At 51.7% G+C, this 21,931-nt stretch overlaps 2 protein-coding genes across 9 annotated transcripts in view; one reads left to right on the top strand and one right to left on the bottom strand.

The window, feature by feature from the left end:
• Positions 1-2,537, bottom strand: part of LOC138930897 (arylsulfatase H-like) — a 67,320-nt gene extending 64,783 nt beyond the window's left edge. The window contains exon 1 of the mRNA XM_070291290.1: positions 2,450-2,537. The gene's annotated coding sequence lies outside the window, so the exon portion shown is untranslated. The remainder of the gene's footprint in view (positions 1-2,449) is intronic.
• LOC138930896 (arylsulfatase D-like) lies at positions 1,381-20,277 on the top strand. 8 transcript variants are annotated; one of them, XM_070291284.1, is made up of 10 exons: positions 1,381-1,723; positions 4,437-4,586; positions 5,529-5,650; positions 6,899-7,021; positions 8,909-9,332; positions 10,177-10,313; positions 10,993-11,127; positions 11,801-11,963; positions 13,854-13,975; positions 16,227-17,229. In XM_070291284.1, exons 2-10 carry the CDS (start codon positions 4,462-4,464, stop codon positions 16,589-16,591), a joined length of 1,716 nt encoding a protein of 571 aa, XP_070147385.1. In that variant the 5' UTR covers positions 1,381-1,723; positions 4,437-4,461; the 3' UTR covers positions 16,592-17,229. The 8 variants fall into 8 exon arrangements, with proteins under 8 accessions (XP_070147385.1, XP_070147390.1, XP_070147389.1 ...); XM_070291289.1 differs by lacking the exons at positions 1,381-1,723; positions 16,227-17,229 and adding exons at positions 1,801-1,903; positions 18,466-20,277; XM_070291288.1 differs by lacking the exons at positions 1,381-1,723; positions 16,227-17,229 and adding exons at positions 1,801-1,903; positions 18,466-18,737 and having other exon boundaries at positions 13,854-14,001.
• The last annotated feature ends 1,654 nt before the right edge of the window (positions 20,278-21,931 follow it).

Here is a 21,931-nt window from a genome sequence, read left to right as displayed (position 1 = left end):
CATCACTGCCTCAATGGACATAAGTTTGAGCAAACTCTGGGAGTTGGTGATGGACAGGGAGGCCTGGTGTGCTGCGGTCCACGGGGCCATAGAGAGCCGAACACGACTGAGCGACTGAATGGAACTGAACTGAATGTACATACATGGAATCTAGAAAGAGGGTCCTGACGATCCTAACTGCAAAGCCGCAAAGGAGACGAAGACATAAAGGACAGACTTGCGGACACAGCGGGGGAAGGACAGACGGATAGGATAGCCTTGAAACATGTCTTATCATTTGTAAGGTAGAGAGCCAGTTGGAATTTGCCGTACGATGCTAGGAAGCCAAAGCTGGCGCTCTGTGACAACCTATAGGGGGGTAGGAGAGGGAGGGAAGTTCAAGAGGAAGGGGATATATGTATACCTATGGCTGATTCATGTTGATGGATGTCAAAAACAACCACAATATTGGGAAGTAATGACTCTCCAATAAAAAAAATAAGCCTCCAACGCTAAAATATACAAATGAGCTTATCTACACAACAGAAACCGGGTCTGATGCATGCATCAGGAAGACTCCCCCTGGAGGAGGAAACGGCAACCCACTCCAGGATTCTTGCCTGGAGAATCTCACGGACAGAGGAGCCTGGCGGGCTACAGCCCACGGGGTCGCAAAGAGTCGGACACGACTGAGCAATGAACACACACACCCACACATAGAAACACAAACAGGCTCACAGATGTAGAGAACAAACTCGCTTACCAGGAGTTAAGGGGTGGACAGGCTATACTGGGAGATTGGAATTGATACATACAGACTACGATGTATTAAATGCCTTTCTTTCTTTTTTTTTTTTGCTACTCAAATATAATAGTATATTTTGAAAGGCAAAAAGAATCTAGATCTAAGTTTTTGGAAATACTATGCACATTTAGAGGAACTGTTGTTAAATGGCTTTCTCTGTGGCACTGGCGGTGAAGAACCTGCCTGCCAATGCAGGAGACGTAATTGGGTGGGGAAGATTCCCTGGAGAAGGAAGTGGCAAGCTACTCCATCCAGGGTTGCTGCTTGGAGAGTCCCACGGACGGAGTAGCCTGGCAGGTTATACAGTCCACGGGGTCGCAAAGTGTCGGACACAACCAAAGCAATTTAGCACACATGTATCAAACAGATAACCTGTCAGAACCTAGTGCATAGCTCAGGGAACTCTACTCAGTGCCCCGTGGCGACCTGAATGGGAAGGAAATACAAAAAGGAGTGGATCCATGCGCATGTTTGCTGATTCACTCTGCTGTACTCTTGAAACTAACACAAGATTCGTAAATCAACTCTAGTCCAATAACAGAAGAGTCTTGAGAGTCCCTTGGACTGCAAGGAGATCCAACCAGTCCATCCTAAAGGAAATGAACCGTGAATATCCATTGGAAGGACTGTTGCCGAAGCTGAAGCTCCAATATTCTGGCCACATGCTGCGAAGAGCTGACTCACTGGGAAAGACCCTGATGCTGGGAAAGACTGAAGGCGGGAGGAAAATGGGGCGACAGAAAATGAGAGGGCTGGATGGACATGAGTTTGAGCAAACTCCGGGAGCTGGTGAAGGACAGGGAAGCCCGGCATTTCTGTCGCCCTGTGGACTCGCAAAGAGTCAGACACGACTTAGAAACAACTGCACTCCCGCTTTGGCCCCTGTCTCCTGGGAGTGCCCGCCACCGAGAAAGCCACCCAGGAAAACCTGTTTAGAAGGTCGGTTTCGCCTGAGGCCCCAGGACTTTAAGCGGATTAGAGCGGGAGGGGGACCCCACACCCCAGATCTCGCCGCTCGGTGGGCGGGACCCAGAGCGCCCGGGGCAAAGTTCCGCGCTCCGGGCCGCGCCCCGCCATGGCGCTCACAGCGCGGAGGAGACGCGCGGCGCACGCCGCCAGGTGCGCGGGACCCTGGGCCCCGGTCCTTCCCCGATCCTGGGGCTGGGGGCGTGGAAACAGGGGAATAGAGTAGGGAGAGGCGTCTAGGGTGAGCCTGGACGCCCCCATCCACCCACCCACCCGCCCGAAGGCCGGCCTGCGCTTGCGCCTCGGAGTCGCCAAAACGCAGCTGGAGGCCAGCTCGCCTTCCTGGACGCCGGCGGGACCAGAGAGCTGGGTTGGGGGCGTCGGGGGGCGTCGGGGAAAGGGAGGGAGCGGAAGGAAAGGGACCAGAAGGTGGGGGAGGCGGCGGGGAGGAAGGGCAGGCAGGCAGGCCACGCCCGGGTAGAGGTGGCGCAGCCCTCCCCCGCTCTCCAAAGACTTCCTGTCCCGCCCCAGAGGTCTCCTCCAGCCACTCACTAGCCTCCTTCCAGCCCTCTCTCGCCGCGCGCCCTCCATCCCCAAAGTAAGACACACCCCCGTTCTGCACGCTGACCACCTCCCCACACACCCCACCAGCGTGGCCGTGTGCCTGAAACCCACTAGGATGCAATCGGTCTGCCCTACCTTCTGGACTCTTGGCGAGCCCGCCAGGCTCCTCTGTCCATGGGATGCTCCACGCAAGAAAACTGGAGTCGGTTGTCATTTCCTTCTCCAGGGGATCTTCCCGACCCAGGGATCGAACCCAGGTCTCCAAAGGGCAGGCAGATTCTTTACCTTCTGAGCCACCAGGCAAGCCCCCAGAAGAGGTGATAGGATCCTGATGTATTCCCCTTGCGTTGTTTCAGAGACAGTCCTACACTGTCAGTAACCCGTAACTGAGTCTGACGGAGTGGCTCTGGGGGCCTTCTTTCTGACATGTAACTTCAAAGGGAAGGGTGTTGTAAGCGTGAACACCAGGTAGGGCGTTGCGTTTAGCATAGAGTCCAAGAAAAAAAAAAAAAAGACTGAATTGTGGCTCCTGCAGAGTTAGGGGGCAGAAAAAGCAAACTTTAGTTACAAACACGCAGAGTTCCGACCAGTTAAAGTGAAAAAAAAAAAAAAAACCAACTAGGAACGATCAGGCCTGCTCACTGTTCACTTTGTATTTATTCTCAGGAAAGGGAAAGGAAAACTCATCCCTCTGTTTTCCTTTTCACCACAACAAATTCCTCCAAGGGTAACCCCACTCCCCAAGTCTCAGGCCGCGGGCTACAGGTCCCGAAACCCAAGCGCGGCGGAAAGGCCGCCCCCAGCTTCCGGACTGCTTGGCGCGTCGGGGCCCAACACGGGGACGGTGTTGGCACCGGGAGGGCCCTTGCTGGGGACTCGGGTCCGCTGGAGCTTCTAGCGCCCAGGGCCGCAGGGCTTGGGGGGCGGGGAGAGCCTCGGTAAGTCCACCCCCAGGACCGCCCAGATCTCCGTTAGGCCGTGCACACGCCCGCGCGTCGGGGCGGCGCCCGGCACTCGCTGGCGGCGCGCCTTGCAAATCGGAGCTGTGCTGTCTAGGGGACTTTTAATGCCGTATTGATCCTGTACAAACGGAAGTCCCCAGGCCACAGGTCCCCGACCCCGAGCACCGCGGAGACGCCGCCCCGGGTCTCCGGACTGCTTGACGCATCCGGACGCGATCGAGGAACGTCCACCGGGACGCGATCGGAGAACGTGGATGGCACCGGGGCCCCTGTTGCGGACTCGGGGATCCGCTGGAGCGTCTAGCCTCCGAGCGCCTCTCGGTTTTGGGGGGCGGGGAGAGCCTGCCCAGGTCCACCACCCAGGACCGCCCAAACCTCGACGCTCGCTGAACGCGCGCTTTTCAAATCCGAGCAGTGATCATTTGATCAAAACAGCTTTGCTGTCTAGGGTACTTTTAATCCCCTATTGATCCTTTAAAAACGTTAAGTCCCCTTCTGTTCCGACCTGGCCCCGTTTCCCTCCTGGCGGAGCCTGGGCCCCCCTCACCCTGGGTTCCCCTCACCCTGGGCCCCCTGCCTCTGTGCGGAAGGCAGCTCTGAGACCCAGGGACAGGCGTGCCCGGGGTGCAGCGAGAATTAATTACAAAGTAGTGCAAGGTGGGGGGCCTGGGCGAATTCAGTGAAAGAAACTGAATTTGGGCGGATCACGACTTTCAAAAGCAAAAACTAGTGCGTTCAAGTTCTGTGCGGCGCGTGGAATGGATTGGTCAAGCCTTGGGATAAAAATATACAAGGGCTGCAGGCCTTTCTTTGTCAAATCCTCATATAAAGGAAGAGCTTCCAGGGAGGCTCAGTGCTAAAAAATCCCTCGGCCAGTGTAGCAAGCACCGGTACAGGCTCTGGGTGGGGGAGATCCCCTGCAGAAGGGAAGTAACAATGCATTCTGGTTATTCTTGCTTGGAGAACGCTATGGACGGAGGAGCCTGGTGGGCTCCTGTCAGCGGGGTTGCAGAGAGGCGGACTATGGACGGAGCACACGTGCAGTGGGATGCGAATGCCCTGCACCTTCCCCGCAACCTGTTTGAAAGGCTGACTTTTTCATTCCAAAGGAGACGTTTATTTCATTTTTGGCTTTCCCCCCCCTTCTTTCTTCTCTCTAGGAACTCTTTAAATGTGTTGCTCATCATGTGTTTGCTTCTGAAGACTTGCGAGTTAAAATCAGCGAATACGTCTAAACCAAATATTCTGCTGATAATGGCGGACGATCTGGGCATTGGGGATCTCGGTTGCTATGGAAACGACACACTAAGGTACCTCGCTCGAGCTGGGGATAGGGGTAGCCGGGAGGCAGTTCTCGGAGTGTGTGTGCGCGTGTTTGGATGAATGAACCAGACTTCAAATCTGCCCGAAGAAATTAGGAAATTCCTTAAGGCATCAAATTTCCACAGCGAAAGTTATTTTTGGAGCAAAAGTGAGTTATCAACCTTTCTGAGGGGAAGAAGAGAGCACAAGAGACTTCAGAGGGAAAGAAGGAGAGTTAGAGGGAAATCTGAGACTAGGAAGGTGAGAAGAATTCCTAAGATCAGGCCAGTGATTCTGAAGCTCCAGTACTTTGGCCACCTGATGCAAACAGCCTGATGCTGAGGAAGATTGAGGGCAGGAGGAGAAGGGGGTGACAGAGGATGAGATGGTTGAATGGCATCATGGACTCGATGGACATGAGTTTGAGCAAGCTCCAGGAGATGCAGATGGACAGGGAAGCCTGGCGTGCTGCAGTCCATGGGGTCTCCAAGCGTTACACACAACTGAGCATGCACGGAAACCTGTGTTGGAGTGCGTGTGAATGATACCATCAGCCGCCACCTCTGAACAGAAGTTTTAGGAACTGTCTCTGCAGATGTGTGTGTGTGTGTGTTAGTCATTCATTTGTGTCCAACTGTGACCGCATGGACTGCAGCCCTCCAGGCTCCTCTGTCCATGGGATTTCCCAGGCAAGGATACTGGAGTGGGTTGCCATTTCCTCCCCCAGGGGATCTTCCCTACGCAGGGACTGAACCCGGTTATACCAAATTGCAGGCAGGTTGCTTTACCATCTGAGCCACCAGGGAGGTCCTGCAGGGGGCAAAATGCAATTACATCTAAAGCAAAGGAAGTTCCTCAAATAGAGAACTCATCCGTATACCTTTCAGCATGGGGACCCCACCCAGCTCGCTCGACCCATCCTAAGGGTGACCTTTGTGTGCTTTGCCCAGGACACCGAACATCGATCGGCTGGCAGAGGAAGGCGTGAGGCTCACCCAGCACCTGGCGGCCGCCCCCCTGTGCACCCCGAGCAGGGCCGCCTTCCTCACGGGGAGACACGCCTTCAGATCAGGTGGGTGTTGTGGGGGCTGCTGGGGAAAGGGCTGGCCTCGTCCGCCCGTTGACTATCCTTAAAAATGAGGTGGTGGCCATCTCCCGGAGTTAGCCCAAGCTCGTGTCCATTGCATCAGTACGGAGCCATACCACTTCAGTATATTTCCCAGCGAGAACCCCATCAACTGCTGTATAAAAAGACAAGGGGACTTTGATACAAATAAAAAAAAAGGCTAACACAAAATACAAACTAAAAGAATTAGGTGGTAGGACTTCCCTGGTGTCCAGTGGTTGAGACTCCATGCTCTTCCAGTGCATGGGTCAGAGGTTCAATCCTTGGTCAGAGAACCAGAGTCCACATGTCATAACTAAGACCCTGCACAGCCAAATATATATATATATATGTATATATATCTTAAAAAAAAAAGAAGAAGAATCAGGTGGTGGGAGTTCCCTGGCAGCCCAGTGGTTGGGGACTCTTTTTCCAATGCAGGGAGCATGGGTTCCATCCCCTGTCAAGGAACTAGATCCTACTTGACATGACTCAGATCCTGCACAGACAAATAAATAAATATATATTTAACAAAAGAAAAGAATCAGGTGGTGGGACTTCCCTGGTAGTCCAGTGATTGAGACTCTGAGCTTCCAGTGGAGGGGACATGGGTTCGATCCCTGGTCTGGGAACTAAGATCCTGAAAATAGCCAAAAAAGAAATCAAGGGCCAATGGTTGATAATGGTTAAAATACAATCTGCAAATTCACTTTCCTGGAATTATGTAACTATTGTGCTTGTATGCTGCCAAGGTGCTCAGTCATCTCCAGACTCTTTGCAACCCCATGGACTGTGGCCTGCCAGGCTTCTCTGTCCATGGGATTCTCCAGGCAAGAAGACTGGAGTTGGTTGCCATTTCCTTCTCCAGGGGATCTTCCCAACCCATGGATCGAACCCCCGTCTCCTCCACTGCAGGCAGTTTCTTTACCATCTGAGCCACCAAAAAGCTCTGTAATTACTGAGAATTCAGAAAGCTGAAAGCCTTCAAGGTAACTGATTGTATTCCGTGTTGTTTGTCCAGAATCTTTGAGTCCGTCTCGAGGTCAAGTTGCAGTTTCAGATGGTTCCTCACAGGGTCATCCGTGGTGGAGAACCTCAGTCCCCAGTGGAGACCCTCGGCCTACTTACCAGAAGTAGGGTACTTCCCGGAAGTAGGGTACTTCCCGCTGTTTACTGGAAACCAACGTTTCCTCTCGGCTCTGCTGCTCTCCGCAGGCATGGACGCCACGGATGGCTACCGGGCCCTGCAGTGGAACGCGGGTTCGGGGGGACTCCCGCAGAATGAAACCACGTTTGCGAGGATCCTTCAGCGGCAGGGGTACACCACGGGCCTCATCGGTGTGTGGTGACGCGTGTATTTTTCTGCTTTCTTTGCGTGACGGTGAAGGTCAGGGATCGCAAGACCCTATGTTCCTAGAAAACGTTCAGCTGTGAGAACCCAGACTTAGTTCCTGGTGCCTCTCATGTCTCTTGAATGGTTCACCATGAAGAGTCTTTTTTTTTTTTTTTTAACCCAGTAATTTTATTTTCTTTTAATAATATTCATCTTTCTTTTCTTTATTTTTTTCTAGACTTTTTTTGAGGAGAGTTGTTTCACAGTGTTGTCTTGCTCTCTGCTTTACAGTGAAGTCAGTCAGCCATGAAGAATGCTCCCTCTTGAGCCTCTCGCTCACCTCGCACCCCCCACCCGCCTAGGTCATCCCAGAGCCCCCTGCTGAGCTGTGCAGCAGCTTCCCGCTAGCTGTCTGTTTCACACATGGCCGTGTATAGATGTCAGCGCTGCTGTCTCGGTTCGTCCCACCATCTCCTTCCCCTGTTGTGTCCACACGTCCTTTATCCACGCTCTAGTCTTTATTCCCGCCCAGCGAATAGGTTCATCTGCTGTCTTTCTAAATTCCGTACATACGTGTTAACATGGGATACTTTTTTTCTCTTTCTGACTGACTTCACTCTGTAGAGTAGGTTCTGGGTTAATCCACCCTCACCAGCAGTCACTCAAATTCATTCTTTTTTATGGCTGAGTAATATTCCTTTGTATATACGTGCCGCATCTGTGTCCATTCATCTGTCAATGGACAGTTAGGTTCTTTCTATGTCTTGGCTATCGTAAATAGTGCTGCAGTGAGCGTTGGAGTACGTGCTGCTGCTGAGTCGCTTCGGTCGTGTCCGACTCTGCGACCCCATAGACGGCAGCCCACCAGGCTCCCCCGTCCCTGGGATTCTCCAGGCAGGAACACTGGAGTGGGTTGCCATTTCCTCCTCCAATGCATGAAAGTAAAAAGTCAAAGTGAAGTCGCTCAGTCGTGACTGACTCTTAGCGACCCCATGGACTGCAGCCTACCAGGCTCCTCTGCCCATGGGATTTTCCAGGCAAGAGTAGTGGAGTGGGGCGCCATTGTCTCCTCCTGGAGTACGTGAGTTTTTTACAATTATGGTTTTCTCAGGGAGTCCTTGTAACTTTAAAATATTTCTCCATTAGCCTCTTTGCTGGAGGAGTCCATCTTTTCCTCATGGCACTGGTCAGAATCTTCTAGACATTATATTGCTTTAAATGGCCACACCTCATGTCAAAACCCAGTGTTAAAACATCAGATGGTGGGACGCTTTGGAGGCGGGATCCTTCTGTATGGCTTTATTCTCCAAAATCCTCACTGCAGCCCGATGTTTTTGTTTCCTTAAATGTAAAAGGGCAGATTCCTGGGTTGGGAACCAGGACAGAGTCTTACAGGTTCTGAAGATAGCTTGTGAGTCGTGGGGGGTGGGGGGACCAAAGGAACAAGGGAAAAAATGTCACTTCTTCACGTGGAATTTTGGGCACCTGTAGCCTGCCAGGCTCCTCTGTCCATGGGATTCTCCAGGAAAGAATACTGGAGTGAGCATCCTTTTCCTATTCCAGGAGGTTTCCCAAACCCAAGGATTGAACCCGCATCTCTTGTGTCTCCTGCACTGGCAGGCAGATTCGTTACACCTAGGAAGCCCCTGTTGCTTTTTGGGTGTTGTTGTTCAGTCGCTCAGTCGTGTCTGACTCTCTTCGACCCCATGGACTGCCGCACGCCAGGCTTCCCTGTCCTTCACCGTCTCCGGGAGTTTGCTCAAACTCATGACCACTGAGTTGGTGATGAACCTCCCAGTTACCCTCAGAAAGAGATTTCAGGCAGAATCCCTTAGACGTATGCTGTTTTTTATGTTTCTTTTTTTTTTTTAAGTTCTTGCTTCTGTCTTCAGGAAAATGGCATCAGGGTGTAAACTGTGCCTCGCGCAACGATCACTGCCATCACCCTCTGCACCACGGCTTTGACTATTTCTACGGCATGCCCTTCACGCTGGTCAACGACTGCCACCCAGACAGGCCCCCGGCGCTGGACGCGGGCTTGAGGGCCAGGCTGTGGCTTTCCACCCAGATCATGGCCCTGGGCGTGCTGACCGTCGTGGCCGGCAAAGCCTGCAGGCTGATCTCCGTTTCCTGGAGACTAGTCTTGAGTGTGGTCACCCTGGTCCTGCTCTTTCTCACGTCCTGGTACGCCAGCTTTGGCTTCGTCCGCCGCTGGAACTGCATCCTGATGAGAAACCACGAAGTCACTGAGCAGCCCATGGCTTTGGAAAGAGCTGCGAGCCTCGTGCTCAAGGAGGCTGTCTCCTTTCTTGCAAGGTAATGGCGCCATCCCCTTGGAAATCAGAGGTGAGTTCTGGGTGCATCTGAGTCTGTTTATCACCGGTGGGAATCTGCCAGCTCTCCAAGCAGACGTGTGTGTGTGTGTCTTAGTTGCTCAGTCGTGTCCGACTCTTTGTGGCCCCATGGACTGTAGCCCACCAGGCTCCTCTATCCATGGGATTCTCTGCATGGGAAGACTGGAGTGGGTTGAAACAAGCAGGTGGGTTTGAAGACTTCAACAGTTACACATGGATTGGTTTCCAAAACTCCAGTCTCTTCTTCTTGTTTTGGGCTCTGTTTTCTTTCTGTTAATATAAACCTTCTCTGTGTGCATGCTCAGTTGCTCAGTCGTGTCCGACTCTTGGCGACCCCCATGGACTGTAGCCCACCAGGCTCCTCCGTCCTGGGGATTCTCCGGGCAAGCATACTGAAGTGGGTTGCCATGCCTTGCTCCAGGGGATCTTCTCAACCCAGGGATATGAACCCGGGTCTCTTGCATTGGCAGCTGGATTCTTTACCACTGAGCCACTTGGGATGTCTAGAATATCGCGCAGCACCTTAAAAGAGTAAGGGGCTGTGTGTGCTGACACGGAAATGTAGCTGGCACGACCCTATGGGGCGTTCCTGGGACAGGCCCCTACCCCTGTCCTCTGCTGCAGCTCCTGTCTGAAGCATGTAGATCATAGTATCTGATACAGACTTCTTCAGTTGTTTTACAGATGCTAAAACCCCCAGCAAACAGATGTGAATTACTTGATGCCCACGAGCCTTCAGTCTCTAGTTTGAAATCCTGGATCATAGAGATGCTGTTGTAGCCAAAGGATGTTTTTTCTCCTTTCAGAAATAAGCACGGTCCTTTCCTGCTCTTTGTGTCTCTGCTGCATGTCCATGTCCCCCTGGTGACCACAGAAAGGTTCCTTGGGAAAAGTCAGCACGGCTTGTACGGCGACAACGTGGAGGAGATGGACTGGCTCGTGGGTAAGTCAGCCCACGGCCAGGCTTCGTTAGTTCCCGGCCTTCCCTGGATGGCGGGGTGACACGTCGGTGACCTCCCCAGGAGCCAGCCTTCGGTAAAGAATCAAAGACGAAGAGGAAGGTTCTCCCACGTCATCCGCAGATTCCTTCTGTCTTTCCTATTTCTTTTGTCTACTTTTGCACATAGGCGTCCTTCTAAAGTCTGTGATTGAACGCTGCCACGACAGGACTTCCCAAGCGGTCCAGTGGTTACCACTTCACCTTCCAATGCAGGGGGTGTGGGTTCGATCCCTGGTCAGGGAGCTGAGATCCCACATGCCTCGCGGCCAAAAAACCAAACATACAACAGAAACTGTATTGTAGTACCTTCGATAAAGAGCTTAAAAATTAAATGTTAGTCGCTCAGTCGTGTCCAACTCTTTGTGACCCCATGGACTGCAGTCCATCAGCTCCTCTGTCCATGGGATGGATTCTCCAGGCAAGAACGCTGGAGTGGGTTACCGTGCCCTCCTCCAGGGGATCTTCCCGACCCAGGGATAGAACCCACATCGCCTGCGTCGGCAGGTGGGTGGGTTCTTTCACTACTGAGCCACCTGGGAAACCTTCAGAAAGGAGATGTTGGGTTGAATTCTCAGATGCTGTTTCATTCACGTCTCCCTGAAATGCCGCGTCTTTCCTAAAGGGGAGATTCTGAACGCCGTTGAAACACATGGCCTGAAAAACACGACTTTCACGTACTTCACCTCTGATCATGGGGGACACTTGGAGGCGAGAGACGGACACGTCCAACTGGGCGGGTGGAATGGAATTTACAGAGGTAAGGCCCGTGGGCATTGGGGTTCCAGGGTAAAATCTCTTTACATTGGTACTTTTAAATATCTGACATGAGGGACTTCCCTGGTGGTGCACTGGTTAAGACTCCGCACTTCCATTGCAGGGTGCACGGGTTTGATCCCTGGTCAGGGAACTAAGATCCCACGTGCCTTTCAGCATGGCCAAAAAAAATTTTTTAAATAAAATGAATAAAATAAAATTTGATACGGTTCATCTGAACTATTCTGGAGAAGGAGATGGCAACCCACTCCAGCGTTCTCGCCTGGAGAATCCCGTGGCCAGAGGAGCCTTGTGGGCTACAGTCTACGTGTGTGTGGTCAGTCACTCTGTCGTGTCTGACTCTTTGCAACCCCACAGACTGTAGCCTGCCAGGCTCCTCTGTCCATGGGATGCTCTAGGTAAGGATACTGGAATGGGTCGCCTTGCCCTCCTCCAGGGGATCTTCCCAACCCAGGGATCAAGCCAGCATCTCATAGATCCCCTGCACTGGCAGGTGGGTGCTTTACCACTAGCGCCGGTGGGCTACAGCGATGGGGTGGCCAAGAGTTGGACGCCACTGAGCGACCGAGCATACACACTGGATACAGACCCACACAAGTACATCCGGGTGTGGCTGGAGCATCTCCTGAGAAGGCAGTGGTGTCGTTCCCTTCCAGGTGGCAAAGGCATGGCCGGCTGGGAAGGCGGGATCCGGGTCCCAGGGATATTCCGGTGGCCTGGGGTCCTGCCGGCCGGCCGCGTGATCCATGAGCCCACCAGCCTGATGGACGTCTTCCCCACTGTGGTCCAGCTGGCAGGCGGCCAGGTGCCCCAGGACAGGTACACTCCTCCCTGCGTCCTGAGAGAGCCCCCTTCCCTCGTCCATATCTTTGGGGAAAATATTCCACGATAGGAGAGCGTTTAAAATAGGCTCCCATGTAGGGGACAGGCTGATGTGAAATAACCACACCCAGGAAAACAAGACTAAACGAACTATTGGGTCCAGTGACTTGTTTTGGTCTTTTTTTCAGCAAGAGTTTATGTTACGGCATCACAATCCGGAGAAGCAATCGTCAGAATGTGACATCTCCTATTAATCTTCTGAGATGCAATGTTGCCGACGTGTTGGTGCGGCTATGAAAATTTAAATTTTTTTTTAAAGTTTATTTTATTTATTTTTAGGCTGTGCCACACAGCACGTGGGATCTTAGTTCCCGGACCAGGGATTGAACCTGTGTCCTTCCTGCACTGAAAGTTCAGTGTCTTAACCTTGCTGGACCACCAGGGAAGTCCCTTGAAAATGTGATTGAAAAATAATTATGTACCTCGATACACACCCAAAAAGTCCCTCTCATACATGAGAAGAAATAGAAGTAAATATTTTGATACAAGATTGGATTTTACTTCCTTTAGGATAACCAATAAGGGACTTCCTTAGATCTCCAGTGGTTAGGAATCCATGTTTCCACTCACAGGGGGTATGGGTTCGATCCCTGCTTGGGGAATGAGGATTCTACCTGTCACCCTCCCCCCCCCCCAAAAAAAAAGCCTGAAAAAAAAGGTTACCAATAAATATTTGTGTGTGATGGATAATAATATAAGGTACTTTACCCCTAGTTCTTACTGCAAAAAAAAAGCCATCTTATTAATTTTTTAGTTTAATAGTATTTGTAGTTCAGCAGGTTTCTCTGGAGAGAGAGAGCCAGCAGTACATGTGTAGGGGTGTGTGTGTGTGTGTGTGTGCGTGTGTGTAAGTGAGAAGGGCTCCACTAGTGACTCAGATGGTAAGGAGTGCCTGCCTGCAATGCAGGAGACCCAGGTTCGATCCCTGGGTTGGAAAGATCCCCTGGAGGAGGACATGGCAACTCACTCCAGTCTTCTTGCCTGGAGAATCCCACGGACAGAGGAGCCTGGCAGGCTATAGTCTGTGGGGTCAAAATAAGACATTTATCATAAGGAATTGGCTCACACAGTGGTAGAGACTGGCAAATTGAAATTTGATGTTGGGAAGGCTGCACAGCAAATTCAGGAGTATTTCTGTATCATTGTGTTGAGAGAGAGTTTTCTTTTCTCCAGCAAACCTCAGATTTGTTCTTGACAGCCTTCAACTGATCGGACCAGACTCACCCTCCTAACCCCAGGGCAATCTGCTTTACTCAAAGCTTTGCTAATTAGAGATGTTAACCTCACCTACTATATATAAAATAGATAACCAACAAGGCCTTGCTGTACTGCACAGGGAACTCTGCTCAGTGCTCTGTAATCACCTAAATAGGAAAAGAATTTGAAAAAGAATACATACATGTTTTACGTATCACTGATTCACTTTGCCATATACCTACAACTATCATAACGTCGTTCATCAACTATACTCTAATAGAAAAGAAAAATTCAAAAATATATAGATAAAATGAAAAATATAAATAAAAGGTTTCTGCTGCCCTAGACTTCAGCCTAGGGGCACAGGCAGCCCAACTGGAATTTAAGAAGACTTGGTATTAATATCTGCGGTCAGCGTGGTGTGTGTTGTTGTGTCTGGGTATGTCTGTGTGTCTTCTATGTATGACGTGCTACACACCGTCTGGGCAGCCTTGGGGAGACGAGGCGTGTCTGATCCACTGTGTGTTACCTGGGGTCCTGGCAGTCTTGGGGTTTCGAAGGTCCCAGGTCCACAGTGCAGCCCGCATAGCCTCAGTCTCAGTCCCTCCTGTGGCCTCTTCCTTGAATCAGGGTCATTGACGGCCGGAGCCTGCTGCCCCTGCTGTGGGGAGATGCTGAGCACTCGGCACACGAGTTCCTGTTTCATTACTGCGGGCAGTATCTCCACGCCGCCCGCTGGCACGACAAGGACAGTGAGTACTCGCCTCCCCATGACTCGGTGGGTGCTGGTCTCCATCAGGGTCCTCCAGGGAAATGGAACCTAGAGGGTGTGTGGGTGCCCGGGTGGATGGGTGGATGCATGGATGGGTGGATGGATAGATGATGGCTGGGTGATGGATGATGAATGGATGGGTGGGTGATGGATAGATGGATGGGTGGGTGATGGATAGATGATGGCTGGGTGATGGATGATGAATGGATGGGTGGGTGATGGATAGATGATGGCTGGGTGATGGATGATGAATGGATGGGTGGGTGATGGAGAGATGATGGCTGGGTGATGGATGGATGACTGATGATGAATGGATGGATGGGTGATGGATGGATGATGGGTGGGTGGATGGATGGATGATGGGTGGATGATGGGTGGATGATGGGTGGGTGAGTAGATGGATGGATATGTAAATGATGGCTGGATGGATGCATGGATAGATTGATGGGTGGATGGATGATGGATGGATGTGTGGATGGGTAGATGGATGAGTGGATAGACAGATCAGTAGATGAACAGGTGGATGGATGGATGGATGATGGATGGATGGATAGATGGGGGATAGATGAATGGATATGTAGATGATGGATGGATGGGTGTATGGATGGTGGGTGGATGGATGGATGACGGATGATGAATGGATGGATGGATGATGGATGGATGTGTGGATGGGTAGATGGATGAGTGGATGGACAGATCAGTAGATGAACAGGTGGATGGATGGATAGATGGGTGGATGGCTTGATGGGTGTATGGATGGTGGGTGGATGGATGGATAGACAGACTGATGGATGAACGGGTAGATAGATGGGTGGGTGATGGATGAATCGATACATAGATGATGAATGGATGGATGGATGATGAATGGATGGATGGGTGATGGATGGATGATGGATGGGTGGATGGATGGATGATGGATGATGAATGGATGGATGATGGATGGGTGGGTGGATGGATGGATGATGGATGGATGATGGATGGGTGGGTGAATAGATGAATGGATATGTAGATGATGGCTGGGTGATGGATGATGAATGGATGGGTGGGTGATGGATAGATGATGGATGGGTGATGGATGGGTGGGTGATGGGTGATGGATGGATGATGGGTGGGTGGATGGGTGGATGGGTGATGGATGGATGATGGATGGATGGATGGATGATGGGTGGGTGATGGGTGGGTGGATGGGTGGATGGATGGATGATGGATGGGTGGGTGATGGATAGATGATGGATGGGTGATGGATGGATGATGGATGATGAATGGATGGATGGGTGATGGATGGATGATGGGTGGGTGGATGGATGGATGATGGATGATGGATGATGGGTGGGTGGGTGGGTGACGGGTGGATGTGTGGAGAGATGGATAAGGGATGGATGTGTGGATACACAGATGATGGGTGGGTATAGATGGGTGGGTGGGTATAGGTGGGTGGATGGGTATAGGTGGGTGGGTGGATGGATGCATGGATTGATAAGTGGATGGATAGGTGGATGGATGGATGGGTGGGTGGATAGAACGGTGGTCGATAAATGCATATATAACAGATGGAAAAGGTGACGTGATAGGTGACTAGATAGAGAAATAGATATACACAGAGATAACAGATGAAGGCGATGGCACCCCACTCCAGTACTCTTGCCTAGCAAATCCCATGGACGGCGGAGCCTGGTAGACTGCAGTCCACGGGGTCGCGAACAGTCAGACACGACTGAGTGACTTGACTTTCACTTTTCACTTTCACACATTGGAGAAGGAAATGGCAACCCACTCCAGTGTTCTTGCCTGGAGAATCCCAGGGACGGGGGAGCCTGGTGGGCTGCCGTCTATGGGGTCGCACAGACTCGGACACGACTGAAGCGACTAGGCAGCAGCAGCAGGTAGATAATAAATAGTTACATACAGAGGGGCCTCCCTGGTGGCTCAGCTGGTAAAGAATCTGCTTCAGTGCAGGAGACCCGGGTTCAATCCCTGGGTGGGGAAGATCCCCTGGAGGAAGGCATGGCAGCCCACTCCAGTATCCTTGCCTGAAGAATCCCATGGACAGAGCAGCCTGGCGGGCTGCAGTCCACGGGGTCACAAAGAGTCAGACACAGCCGCATATAGAGGACACAGCCGCATAAGAGGAAGAGACACAGGTGGAAACAGATGACAAAAGACAGAAAGGTGAGCGATGGAGATGCAGGTGTCCGCGCAGCTGACGGGGCACCGACTCCGTTTGCCCCTAGGCGGAAGGCTCTGGAAGGTCCATTACACCACGCCCCGCTTCCACCCCGAGGGCGCAGGGGCCTGCCACGGCCGCAGCGTGTGCCCCTGCTCGGGAGCCGGCGTGAGGCACCACGACCCTCCCCTGCTCTTCGACCTTTCCGAGGACCCGTCCGAGGCCCGGCCCCTGTCGCCCGACGCCGGGCCCCTGTACCACGAGGCGGTGGCCCGCGTGGGCCGGGCGGTCCGGGAGCACCGCCGGTCGCTGCGCCCGGCGCCTGAGCAGCTGTCCTTCTGGAACGTGGTCTGGAAGCCGTGGCTGCAGCCCTGCTGCGGGCCCTTCCCGTTCTGCGCATGCTCCCGGGACGCGGACCCCAGGGAGACCTGACCTCGCCGCTCCCCAAGTTACAGCAAGGGGTGGGCGAGCAGGCAGGGAGAACGGGACCCTTGTGTGCTGTCGGGAATGGAGAACTGCAGCGGCCGCTGGGGGCAAGGGGTGGACGGTCCTCCAGCCACCAAAAAATGGAACTACCCTAGGATGCAGCTGTGCCAGCCCTGTGTGTGTGTGTGTGTGTGTGTGTGTCGGTGTGTGTGTGTGTGTGTCGGTGTGTGTGTGTGTGTCGCTCAGCCATGTCTGAAGGAGTCTTTTGAGCCTAGAAGAGAAAACAACAGTTTCAAAGGCCCTTGCTGAATCATCTAACTTTGGAGAAAACAAAACAGAACTTTAGGTCCTGCCCTGATGCCCCAGGCCGGTTGCATCTATCTGGGGCTTATCACCACCCCCTGTCCAGAAATCTTCCACCCCCTACACCTGTCCAGAACACTTATCACCCCCCTACCCAACTACAAATGCCATCTCAGCTAAAGAATACCCAAAACATCCCTCCTAATTAACATTTCCTGATCGCTTCCATAAACCTCCCTATAAATACAGAGCCTCCCTGGTCCCTCTCTGCACTCAGCCTGGTTGTTAGGCCGACTGTCGCCCTTCCTTGCCTAAATAAAGGTAACCTACTTCTATTGAAATGGTCTTTCCTCTTTCTGCCTCGGCCCAAACTATACCTTACAATGTCCAACCCTATGAGACCCCATGGACTGCAGCCCTCCAGGTGCCTCTGTCCATGGGATTCTCCAGGCAAGAACACTGGAGTGGGTTGCCATTTCCTCTGCCAGGGGAAATCTTCCGGACCCAGGGATCAAACCCAGATCTCCTGCATTGCAGGCAGATTCTTAAACTGAGCCCCCAGGGAAGCCCTGGGTATTTGTCTGCAGGAGATGAAATCAGGATGTTGGAGACTTATTTGCACCGCTATTTACTTCAGTGGTATTCACAATAGCCAAGACGTGGAAACAACCCAAGTGTGTTATCAATGGACACATGAATACAGAAAATATATATACACACACATGCTCATACTCTTTGCAACCCTGTGGACTGTAGCCCCGCCAGGCTCCTCTGTCCATGGGATTCTCCAGGCAAGAATACTGGAGTGGGTTGCCATGCCCTCCTCCAGGGGATCTTCCCCACCCAGGGATTGAAACCGGCTCTCCTGCATTGGCAGGCAGGTTCTTTAGCACTGAGCCACTTGTGGAGCCTACACACACACACACACACTGGAATATTATTTGGCCACACACACAGACACACTGGAATATTATTTGGCCACACACACACACACACACACACACTGGAATATTATTTGGCCATAAAAACGAAATCTTGTCACTTGCAGCAATGAGCTGCCTTGGTGGCTCTGCCTGCAATGGGGAGAGCTGAGTTCTTACCTGGAGAATCCCATGGATGGAGGGGTCTGCTGGGCTTTAGTCCACAGGGTCGCAAAGAGTCGGACACGCCTGAGCGGCTGAGCAGACAACAGGTGAACCTTGAGGGCATTATGCTAAGTGGGATAAGTCAGGCAGAGAAAGACAGGTATCTTACGATCTCGCATCTGTGTGGAAGCAAAAACAATAAAGTTCTAGCTGCAGAGAGCAGAGTGCTGAGTGTCACAAACTGGAGGGGCTGGCGATGGGGAGACCCTTCCAGCTGTAAGATGGACACATACTTGTTGGAAACCTCCGAACTGTCATGCCACCTATAAAACCAACGATTCAAACGGGAATGCTCCTAATTTAGAGGTTCCACCTGGCTTCGTTGAACATTGTATTTTTTTTAAAGATTGGTTTTTTAACATGGACCATTTTTTTTTAAGGTCTTTATTGAATTTGTTCCAGTACTGCTTATTTTCTGTTTTGGTTCTTTAGGCCCTGAGGCACGTGAGAATCTTAGCTCCCCAACCAGCGATCTTAACCACTGAACCACCAGGAAGTCCTTGTATTTCTTAAAAAACAAAACAATTTTTTAAGTTTATGCATTTTCACCTTCTTTGGGTCTTTTTCTTCTTTTCCTCTGTTACGACTTTCTGACGCACTCCTCATGAATTACATTCATTTTGAGTCGGACCTTTCCGCCCACCACCTTTGCTGGAAAACAGTCTTTAACTCCTGCGGCTTTTAAATATTACACATTTCCGTGGTAATCTGTTGTCAAAGTGGTTCTGAGAATAAAGAAGCGTTTTCTCGGCAGGTGGGTGCCTGGCGGGAAAGTGGGGAAAGACCCCCCAGAAGAAAGGGGCTTCCCCTGCAGACCCCAAGTGCAAAGAAACAGCCTTGAGGCCCAGGAGTGTGGAAAGCTGAGAGGGGTCAGCTGGGACTTGGGGCCCGGAGCTGATGCATGGCTGAATTGAACAAACTCCGTCTTTGTCTCCCAGGCGCCTGTAAGTCTGGTCTTTAACTCTGGACGAGGCGATTTACTATGATCAGGTCAAAGTTCACAAGTGTCCCTGAGGACCCTAGAGTCTACTTCTTAAGAGTTTCCATGGTAACAACTGGCCCAACCGGTTAAGCAGGCTGTCACAAACCAGTGATTGCGGAGGCTTGGCTGGCCCCTCCCCTCCAGTGTCTGTGTGTGTGTTTGAATCTCCAGCGGGATATGTATTCAGTTCAGTTCAGTCGCTCAGTCGTGTCTGACTCTTTGCGACCCCATGGACTGCAGCACGCCAGGCCTCCCTGTCCATCACCAACTCCCCGAGTTCACTCAAACTCATGTCCATCGAGTAGGTGATGCCATCCAACCATCTCATCCTCTCTCGCCCCGTTCTCCTCCCGTCTTCAATCTTTCCGAGCATCAGGGTCTTTTCCAATGAGTCAGTTCCTCGCATCAACACACAGCAGACGCGTTCCGAGAGGTCTCTATCAACATGTATCTTTCTGCCTGTGGATGTCCACTGGTCTCAGCACTGTTTGTGGAAAAGACCAGCCTTTCTCTGTGGCCTTGCCTCTGCACTTGGGCGAACCCTTGCCTTCATGTGTGGGGAACAGTGAGGTCGGAGGTGGATGGTCTCCCGGTTAGAGGTTTACGACTAGCCTCCTGTTTGCATTTCGTGGGGCTGGAAGACGTGGACTTCAGGCTGGAAACTTAAAACCAGCATCCTGTGTGCATTTCCTGAGGTAAGGAGATTAGACCAGGCTCCAGTGGAGGGATGTACAGTCGGCCTCAGAAACAGGGCAACTGGCTAAGTGTTTGTCCCTAGTAAACATCTCAAGGGAAGAGATGAAACCCCCTGTGACTAAAGGGTCAAGGGATGTGTGTTCGCCCCTCTTTGGGGACATGCGAAACACTACACGTGCTCAGGAAGTCTCCTTGAGGGGGAGGGTCTAAAGTCAGGCTATGGGGCCAGACCATGAAGAGTCTTGCTCCTCCCAGAAGCCTTCACTTGGCGATCCATCTTGCCTGAGGGGTGCGTGTGCACACCGCAGGGGAGGGTCCCGGGGTAGGTCAGGTGTGGGAAAAGAAACCGGATAATCGGCCTGAAGGAAGACAAAGATCCAGAACTGCCTTATAAAGATATCTTAACTCTGTACTGGGCTCCTCCTCTCTGAGAGCGGGGAATGCCCACACCCTCTGTCTCGCCTTAAGCGTCTCTGTCTTGCTTCTGTCGTAACTGAACGGATCATTTCCCTATAAGCTCTGTCCCTTGCGATGCTGTGTTTCTAATAAAAAAATTTTTATACCCGGAATGACAGTATCTGCCTCTGAGATAAATGCATTTTTCACTGGGGGCAACGTTCCAGGGAGAAACAGCTTCTAGCCTCCTAGCCCTTGTGGGTGTGTTGGCTAGGATCCCTGGTTCTCATCCAGGATGCCCATCCCTGGGCAGGGAATTAAGCTCTCACTTGCCTTGGGTGTGTGCTCAGTTATTTCAGTCGTGTCTAATTGTGTGTGACCCCATGGACCCTCCAGGCTCCTCTGTCCAATGGGGATTCTTCAGGTAAGAGTACTGGAGTGGGTTGCTGTGCCCTCCTACAAGGGATTTTCCTGACCCGGGGATCAAACCCATGTCTCCTGCATTGAAGGCAGATTTCTTACCGCTGACCCCCTGGGGAAGCCCACTGCTGCCTTGATGAGATCAATAATAGATGCCCACGCTCAGGGAATTGACAGATTAAATGATCAGGACGTCAGGCATTTGGTCTGCAATACTGGGAGTTTTCTATGCTGGTCTTTGACCACTACTGAAGCCTGGAAAGTCTATAAGAGGTCTCCTGGAGGAGGACATGGTCTTGATGAAGAGCTGAGATCTAGACAAGTTTACAGAGAGTGTGTGTATTAGTTTCCTGGACTGATTACAACAAATGACCACAAACCAGGGGACTTAAACGACATCTATCCTCCCCCAGCCCTGGAGACTAGATGTCTGAGGTCAAGGGTCCTGGGGCTGGGCTCCCTGCAGAGGCTCCAGGGGAGGGCCCTCCCCGCCTCTTCCAGCTTCCGGGGGCTCCAGGCGTCCGTCCCTGGGCTGGTGGCCGCCTCCCTCCCGTCTCTGCCGCCGTCTCCACGTGGCTTCTCCTCTGCGTCCTTGTCTCCCCTCTTCTGTCTTACCTAAGCACACCTTATACTAGGCTTTGAAACCAAACCACTACCAGGGTTTCTTCAAAACTCGTTTTCCTACCATTTTCTTTTCTCAAGCTGCCATGCTTATATTTTTACAAACGTCTTGCAGCGCCTCCTGGTTCCTTGAAACAGTAAATAATCAAAAAATAGTTCTTGCATGAACATGACTCATTCCAAGAACTAAAAAGGAAATGCCATGGGGGAGGGTAAAAACGTCTTTGACAACTTGCTCTAAAGGGCACGTCTTTCCACATTTGCTACAAACTACTCAACCAGAGAAATATTTGTGAGCCTTTGTTGATACCTAGGAGTGGCCTTCCAGAAATGCTGTCTGGTGTGACCAGCAGCAACAGGCTGTCAGAGTTATTGACTAGCCCCACCCGGAAATCTGTGCGTGTATGTGGCAGACGACTTCAAGTTAAACCGTGGTGGGAGGCCCACCGGAGAAAAAGATGTGGGACTTTTTTTTCCCTTTCTTAGCTTTATTTATTTATTTATATTTTTGGCTGTGCCCTGCAACACGGGGGACCTTAGTTCCCCACCCAGGGATCAAACCCACGCCCCCCTGCAGTGGACAAGAGGAGTCTTAACCAGTGGACCACCAGGGACGTTCCTTTCCCCAGATTCATAGAAGTGTCACTGACATACTCCACAGTGTAAACTTATGGTTGCAACGCAAAGATCTCAAATACGTATAAATGGGTGGCGCTCCTGGTAAGGAATCCGCCTGCCAATTCAGGAGACGTGGGTTCAGTCCCTAGGTCAGAAAGATTCCCC

This window comes from Ovis canadensis, chromosome X, assembly GCF_042477335.2.
Source record: "Ovis canadensis isolate MfBH-ARS-UI-01 breed Bighorn chromosome X, ARS-UI_OviCan_v2, whole genome shotgun sequence".
Taxonomy (NCBI): Eukaryota; Metazoa; Chordata; class Mammalia; order Artiodactyla; family Bovidae; genus Ovis; species Ovis canadensis.
This window is presented reverse-complemented; position numbering and strand designations above follow the sequence as displayed.